Source organism: Aulonocara sp. 'chitande type north' Nkhata Bay, linkage group LG14 (assembly GCF_057382095.1).
Source record: "Aulonocara sp. 'chitande type north' Nkhata Bay isolate Kocher_YH1m ecotype deep benthic linkage group LG14, A_spYH_male_GT1.1, whole genome shotgun sequence".
NCBI classification, from domain to species: Eukaryota; Metazoa; Chordata; class Actinopteri; order Cichliformes; family Cichlidae; genus Aulonocara; species Aulonocara sp. 'chitande type north' Nkhata Bay.
In genome coordinates, this window is record NC_141357.1 from 21,124,334 (window position 1) to 21,133,182 (window position 8,849).

Genomic DNA, 8,849 nt, shown 5'->3' on the forward strand with positions numbered 1-8,849 from the left:
TAGCTCATTAAACCACCTTTAGTAGGAATAACTTTATCAGTCTCTCACATCTCTGTGGAGGAATTTTGACCCACACTTCTTTACAACATTACATCCGTTCATTGAAGTTTGCAAGCATTTTTTTTGCACAGCTCTCTTAAGGTCCCGCCACAACATTTCAGTTCGGTCTGGACTTTGCTGCTGTGTTTGGAATCACTGACCAGTTGCACGACGCAGTTTGCGTCAGTATTTAGCTGTCAGATGGATGGCCTCATATTTGACTCTAGAATACTTTGATATACAGAGAAGTTAATCATCAGCTTAATAACTAATAGGTGCCCACGTTCTATGCTTGGAAAACAAGCCTAAATAATCACCCTCCACCACCGTGCCTGTTTGCTGCTATGAGGTGTTTGTACATTACAGCCAAACATGCCCAAAGGACATTATTCCAGAAGCCTTGTGGTTTGTTCAGATGAAACCTTTCAAGCCTAAGCCATGCTGTCGGGCTCTTTAACCTACACTGAATGCTTCAGCCCTGTAAACTGATGATCAGACAGACAGTGGATATGATTAGCAACATCCAGCTACTGCTTAGCCTTTATTTTCCTGTGGAACCAGTATTTTAAGAAAGAAAGGGTTTTCACTGGACTGTGGACTCACAGGACTTTTAAACACTGAAAACAGCAAATATTTGGTATTTTTATTTTATTTTCTAGGGTACTTTTATGCCTTATATGTGCAACCATTAACTCACTTCACTCACTCCTTCGCTGTCCTTTAAAGCAGTAATAATGAGTGATATATTAATCACAGTAATATACCATTCAGCAGACACTTGGTAACCGGCTGTTGAACACAGTGGAACATTTAGCAGCTAATTGATAGGCAGAATTCCCCTTCAGGTCGACTCTATGAACAGCGCTAAACGCCAGTGAACTTTTGACCTGTATTTGCTCTAGCTGGATGGACTTGTAGGATGGATAAATAAGCAAGATGCACTGTGATATTTCAGTGTTGTTCCCAAGTGGCCAAAAACTCAGTGAGACTTAAAGACGTGTGTGCACTCAAAGTCTGGGTTTATATGTTGAGTCTGGTTTGCTGTTTGTGCTGAAAGTACCTGAAGCAGACGGTATGCCAGTCATTGTTAAGGGCCTGGAGGTACTGCTCATCGTAGATCCTCTGTTTGCATCCCGCGCACACGGGCAAACTTCCTCCAGCTGTAATGACAGGAGACCGACGTGCTGATATCACCATATTAAAGCTCATTAAACATAAAGTTATAAACAGTTCGCACAAAGAGATGTGTGTTTGTGTCTCTGTCTGTATGCCTTCTCCACCGCTTATCTGGCTATGCAAATTATCACTGCTGGTTTATAACCCAGCTCTAAAAACACACAACTCAAACAAACACACCACACAGCGTCTCCTCCACCGTTACCACCAGAGCAGAAACGATGTACCATCTGAAGGGGCATTTTTAATGAGCATACGGCTCAGCAGGGGCAAAACCACTAATTTGCTGCATTGCCCTGTTTAATAGAAAAACTCTTGTTTATTAAAAAAAATCATAACATTTAAAGAAACACAATTTTTTGCCTAGAATTATAGGATAATATTCAAACTTTGGCAATGAGAAAAATTGAAATATTATGACCAAAAGGCATAAAACATCCAGGTTTCCAAAGGTAGTTATGCTCAGTAATAAAAGGCTTTTATTTTACTTTTCCAAACCTACCTCTAATTGGATGTTTTATCCCTTTTTTCTAGTCATAAACTTTCCATTTTTTTTTGTTGTTTTGGGTTTTTTCCCCCACAATTTACCTGTACAAAAGGCCACAGAATGAGCCACAGCACAAGTATTAACGATGTTCTACCATAACCTTGCTCGAAAGGGTATGAGGAAACGGTGGAAACACTGTTTTGGCAGCTCTACAGCTGCTCTATAGTGTAATGGTTTACACATATCTCTATCACGCAAAAGATACCTGGTTCAGTCCCAGAGGAGAGACAGACTCACTTGGGTGTCACATCTAGTGTGAGAATCTGCCACGTCAAACATGTGGAGCTCCCTGCTGTGGCGACCCCTTTGTGAATAAGGGAGCAGCTGAAATGAGCTATTCTATTAAGCAAGCTTGGCTAACAAGTCCAAAACTAATCGAGTGTAGAAATCAGGGTGATGATGATGCTGCATTGTATTTGCCTCGGAACTTCAGATTAAGGGGGGCCATTCCAGATGAAAATTCCCAACTGGAAACTCAGAAATTCCTACTTTCAAATTCAAATTTAACGCACCATGAGTATGGAGGCGTGGGTGCGTGTTGTAAAAGCAGGAAACGACGCAAAGAAACTAAAGAGAAACTGAGATGATGCATAAAATGATGGCAGGTAGATGTACGCTTTTAAAATAATGTAGTTATCATCAAAACTGCTAATAACATAGTTAATAACATAGTTATTAGCAGGCTAATAACATGCCTGCTAATAACATTTTATATTTTCCTTACAATTTAAACCAGACATCGGCTTTCTTCTACTTCTTTCCTGATAAGAGTCGTTTCCATGAGAGGAATCTTATTAGCTGCAGATCAAAGATTCCACCTCTTAGGAAAATCTTCATTATGATTAGAGTTTCAGGAAAAAAGCAATTTGGCAGAGTTGGGATGATTTATCCTGCAGTAAGGGTTCATCTGGTGCAAAGGGCGAGGCGGCGGCCAACGTTATGCTGTGTTAGATGCATTTGTTGCCTGAGTTAATTTGCCTAAAAAAAGTCACACGGCAAGACTCAGTGAGTAACAGCAAACACAAACATGGCAGCCAGTTGAAAGCATTCCATCCGTGGGGATGCTGTTTTGATTTGTAAAGAATAAAACTGCACAGATGCTACTGCTTCAGGTTCCCCCGCATTACTCTCACTGCTGAGCTCCTGAACTTGCGGTACACCCAAGAGTAACATCACGACTGTCACCTCAGAGTAACAGCCGAGCGTAGCACCTCTTCATCATGGCATTTCAACAAGAAGTAACAAGAGTACTTCTCCACATACAAAGCAGCTATAAAGAGGCCCAATTTTGACCAAGGTTAAGTTCAAAAGTGCCACAATATGAAATCTGGATACTGGTGGAAGAGTCTTGATAAAACTTAACTCTGCACAACAGCTTCAATTATTCATCCATCCTGTGAACTGAAAGCCATTTTGGCAGAGCTTTGGGTGCTGATGTCTGGTGCTAATGCTTTTCTTCTTCACTCCTCCAGCCTTCTCTCTTTAAACACTTTTTTACCATCTTTTTTATTTTATTTTTTTATAGCATTTTTTATTGTGGAGCATTTCTCTGCATGATCTCTTTCCTCCTGTTGACTTCAGACAGGGCTGCCAAGGCAAACAGAAACACACCTACATTCTGGCACAAACTGTAAAACCTGTGCAGGTACAGGTGCGTACGCCCCGCCCGCTCTGACCTAAAGCAGACACTTCCAGATTAGCTAACCACACTGCAATGCAAAGTGAAACCTTACATAGGACGCCCATTGTTCACCTCAGTGAAGCTGACTGACAGCTCGGTGTGCACAGTTATCTCACACCACATGCCAAAATACACACACATAGATCAACAATGTGGTTTACCAGCTGTTCGAGCCATAGCTTCCTGAATCACTATCCAGAAAACAATGAATTAAAAAAACATACAATTAAAACAGCTTCATTAATAATGAGATCAGAAGGTTATCTGGCTGCTTTAAACGATTAAATCTACACCGGTCACACACCTAAGTTAATCATGGAGTCTGTGGGAGTCTTAGTTTGGTGCAGGCACAACAGGAAACTCTGCCATCTGTGTGTTTTCACACAGCATGAAGGAAGCTCTTAAAGGACAGTTACTTCTCACGTAACAACCTGTTTATAAGCACTGCATGCTGGATTATTGGAGAAGGCTGGCGGCAGATGAAGAGTGTGGTGGTGGCCTGAGGGTGAACGTTGCATACAAACATGCTGGCCGCATCCACTCGAAGAATGGCTTCATCTGCGGCACAGCCTGGCGCTCCCTGCACACGAACCTATTTCTGTACAGTAAACACAGAAACGGTGCAGTGTGCAGCTTTTTTTTCTGTTGGAGCATCTTCTGCGTTTCGAGGAGCAGGGAGTGCGCCGTGGTCTCCGCATCGCCCGCCCCAAAAGCCGAAGCGCGTAACCAGCACGCAGGTCCTTACCTTCCTCCTCTCCCATGCGTTCGTCCTTCCAGGTGCAACAGAGCAGCATCAACCTCATTCACACGCGGAGCTCCGGGAGAGAGCCAACTGCCTCTGCTCGACGGATAAACGGTGTTCACCGACACACACCGCAACGCGCCCGGGGGTCGTGTCGCTGCGCGTCGGTCGCTCCCTGCGGCGGCCCACACAGCTTCCTTCTGCCCGCTGCCTGCACGTTTCTGCGGCGCTTCATTCAAGAGAGGCGCTGACCAATGAAGCTGCCGAGCAGTGCGGAGGAAACAGGGGGCTGGCCAACCACAAACACGCCCTGCTTAATAAAGTCTGGTGGAGGAGGGACGGAGGGGAGAGGGGTAGGTGGGGGGAGACGGCGCAGAAACGCCACCATAGTAACTACAAGGTAACTACAAGTAGACAGAGTGCGCTCTTGTAGAAAGGCAGGTAAAATATTAACGCGTTGATGCGTGATAGTGGCGAAAGGGGTTGAGATATGGGATAGGTGGAGGTGCTGGAAGTAGCTGCTAAGTGTCTCATAGAAGTGCAAACAAAGTGTAAGCAAAGGGTGCAACATAAAAAGAAGCTGTAACGAAGGGAAATAAAATGAAGTGGTTGGCTGGTTTTAAACCCATGAAGGCAAATCTAAAAGCAGCTGCAGTGTAGTCAGGAGTATAAAAACTGAGGTTTTATTAGATGTCTAAATCGTGAAATTTGCTGTTCAAGAGATTAACTGGGGCTTAATTTAGGAGCCATAAAATCAGTTAGCTCTGCGAAGAAGTGTAAAGCAGGCACGAAACGGAAGCCTGAGCGCACAATTCAGAAATTACAAAATGGTAATTACTGATTTTAGTCATTGCTTAAATGCAACGCAGTCAACACGTCCATTTTCCTTTATGGTTCAGTGTAACACACGGATTCTGTGTGTACAGCATGATTATATCACCGAATCATCTCTGAATTTCAATTGTACAAAGCACAGAACCACAGCAGAATGCAAACATAAAAAATATTTTTAATTCAAACCTTCTTCAGTCTGGAATTTTTAACATACCTGCACAAAGGGCCACAAGTGAAACAGCAGCGTTTGTAGTGTGAAATATCAAAGGACCAGAGTGTAAGAACAATCAAATATAACTAGCTTCAGTTAAAAGAACCCAATCAGCCACCGTCTCACAGCAATTCTGAAACGCACAGAAATTAGTGCCAATTTCACACAACAAATACGGAGGCGAGTTGAGGTGCAGGTCTACCATGTGACACTAGAGTGGACATAAAATGGCAAACTCAAATTCAAATGCAGACAGACTATCAACCTATTGGAATAAATCTGAGTGAGACCTATAAGACATGGTTCTGATTGGATATTATTGCCATTGGTCATGGTCATGTGATCTATCACAGACGATTTAAGATGGTGCCGTACGTGTCATTATCTGAAGAAAAGCAGACGTAGTCGAAACGTCACACACTACTAGATGCAATAAATAAGGAAGCTGGAGCTCTGCAGTGTGTGTTAATTCTTTTCTATGTTTACATATTTTCGGCTCTGCACCTGCTCCACGATGGACGACGATGGATCCCCCCCCCCCCCCCCTTTTTTTTTTTGTAACTCTGAGTGAGTCTGGATGACCTCAACACCTCTGTAACACGTCTCTTTGCAGTAAGGGACTCACTTCCACTGGATGACTTATGTAAATGTAGACGGCAACAGGTTTGTATAATTAGGTTTGTAGTATTAACATGTAATTGCCAGCAGATTCATAGCAGACTGATTCAGTCTTATCGCACTAAAGACAGCAATAAAATGGTAACGAGGACGGCAGCTCACTGCGGGTGGTTGCATACCCGGTCTCCGTCTTCAAAGCACACAAATCACAGTAATCTTGCTTATACTGCAGTCTCCAAACACTGTTTTCTCATGTGTGAGTATAGCATTAGTGGACACCAAGTTGAAATATTTTTGCTTAAAACTCCTCATTGCTTAGACATGATGAACTTAACGCTTCTTAAAGCTACCTGCAGCCGGCAGTGTGCAAAATATACACAGAGCAATGCACGCTTTAACAAAAATTCTCAGTTTATGTGGGCTATCATTATTATTATTATTAAATATATTTATTTCCCAAGGGGCTTCCTGCAATTAGACACATTTTTTGATATTAAAAAAAACTTATTTTTTTTCTTCAAGAATCAGTGTCGCTGGTTCAGCGTCAGGAGTGTTGGTATGGGGAGATGGGAGTGGGATAGCTAAGCCAGGGCCAGAGGTTTGATCTGTTTGTCCCAGCGGCAGGTCGCCAGGTAACTGATTTAGTACACGTATGTACAAAGGGTTTGCCTACACCGATTACATGTTGCCTAAAGTAACACAAACACATTATTTCCTGTTAGAAATTAAGCAAGCTAACTAACACTAGGAAAATCAAGCAAATAGATTTACAGAAATGTGTAATTGCCAGCTGTAGAAAAACAGAATTCGACTAGAGTTTCACAGTGACATTGTTTTATGTCTGCAGTAAAGCCTCTGCTCCTGGAACAACAGTGTAAGCTACTTTTACAGGATGTGGATCACGGGTCAGTGGCTCTCCCAGGAGATCTTCAGGGAACAGCAGTATGAGTTCATTACTTCCAGCTGGCACAATAAGAACACAGCTCATAGTCGCCATACTCTGGCAAAGTGTTCGCACCTAACCTGAGGTTTGTTTTCATTATAGAGAAGAAATCCTTCACATACAATAAATCTGATAAGTGATTCATTTTTCCTAGTGGAACAATAACAGAACTCATATGAAAAAAAAGCTCTAAAACAGGCAGGACTTGAACCCAGGTTATTGTTCCAGCGTTGGACTGATTCGACACTCCCCACCGGGTGATTTTGATCAGCCCTCAGGACGGACAGGAAGAAGTAATGAATAAGAAGACGCGTGTTCTTTAAACACATTTTATTTTGTTATTTGTTAAAGCAAATAAAATGCCGGGATGTCCGGGAACAAGTCACATGTGTGCCGTGGAAACATAAAAAGTGCAAAACCACACTGTTCCTCCTTATAAAAACAGTTTTAAATAAAGATGAAGAGTATCCCACGCCACATAAGACAAGGTCTGACCCAGCGAGGCTCAAAGACAGTTCTTACACAGCACCGAGTGAAGGAACTGAAGCCATCAAATTAGTACAAAATACAGTACACAGTTACGGGAAGAGATGGGGGTCACTTGGCAACAGCGCTCATGAACCTTTGGTCAGTAAAGCCTTTGGTTTTGTTTTTTTTAAAGCAGCTCAAGTAAATAAAGAACAGGGATTTTGTGCCTCACATAAACACAGCGGCATTCCCATTAAAACAAAGTATTAATCTGTATTACAGTTAATAACAGTGAATAAATGCAAAAGCAAAGGATTGTTTTTTTTAATGCTCACACATTCCTGATAACAAAAAAGCTATGAGTCAAATCATGGTGCCGCAAATCTTGAATAATGACCAGTTACATAAATGTAAATGAGACTAAACATTTGAAGCAGACTTAAACACGACACATAATGAAACACACGCACATACACGTCGCGTACATACCAAAGCAGTGTCTGATTGATATTTAAACCCACTGCTTTTTGACTGTCTTCAGCAGAAAGTGTTTGGCAACATTTAACACAAAAAAGCTGAGAACACTGAACTGCACAGCAACAAGAATCAGCAAAGTTGGTGAGAGCAGATGGGTTGGCTGGAGCCCCAGTTACCACCGCTTTATACCCAGCAGGCCTAAAAATGGCAGCAGAGAAAATGGGGAGCCAGGAACCGCACTGACATTGGATGGATATCATCAGATTTCGGCCTAGCTATGACCAACCCCACCCCTGTGACAGGTCAGAGAGGAGCAGACGAGCCCTGTGCTGCCCAGTGAGACGGATCACCTTGATTTAGTTTAGGATTAAAGCAGAAAGGGAAATCACTTGTGGGTGACATTGACAGCCGATGGTACAGACAGAGTTTCAAACAAACAATACACACACGTGCAGGCGTGTGTGCACGGACGCAGCGACACATGGTGGGCCGGTGCGGTACAGAATTAACTTGGTTAACTTGAACACGTTAATGATTAAAAGGCACTGTCAATAACATACGTCACATGTACAAAATTCTGGGTCGGTGGGTTTGTGTAAAAACAGACACTGAAGTCAAGTAAGTAAAAACAAACATCTTTACAGGTTGTCTAATGGGGCTTTGCATATAAAATGTACATTCTCGATCATGCAGTAGCACCATGGTTTCTTGAGGTCACTGGATCTCGAGAGATCCTCTACTTCCTCCTCCCACAGTATTTGCCCTGGCATCCTGCAACGCCACCTACAGCAAACACCGGCAACATTTTAGCCTTTGCAGCAACTTCTGTTTTTCAGGATGCTTCTTCAACAATGTGCACAGGTCTTTTACCTCTATAGAATCCTCCGCCTCCTCCTCCACCTGCGCCACCAAGGAAGCCCTGCAGAGCACCGTACTTTGCTGCTTTGGCTGCAAAACAACAAAACAATATTGGTTATTATGTTTCCAATCTGAGGGTACTGGCCTTAATGTTTGCCAGAAGATTATCCGACTGGACACTGGGCAGATCTGTCCCTCTATTTTCCACGCATATATTTGAATATCCAACTGTTCTCTTGGCTTTTTTGTGGGTTT

The 8,849-nt window shown here is 42.8% G+C and overlaps 1 protein-coding gene across 1 annotated transcript in view; it reads right to left on the reverse strand.

Moving 5' to 3' along the window:
* limk1a (LIM domain kinase 1a) overlaps positions 1-4,423 on the reverse strand; it is a 58,449-nt gene extending 54,026 nt beyond the window's left edge. Inside the window, exons 1-2 of the mRNA XM_086261491.1 lie at positions 4,189-4,423; positions 1,100-1,199 (exon numbers count right to left, since the gene is read on the reverse strand). Of these exons, the coding sequence (XP_086117617.1) occupies positions 1,100-1,199; positions 4,189-4,246 (158 nt within the window). The 5' untranslated portion in view covers positions 4,247-4,423. The remainder of the gene's footprint in view (positions 1-1,099; positions 1,200-4,188) is intronic.
* Between the last annotated feature and the right edge of the window lie 4,426 nt (positions 4,424-8,849).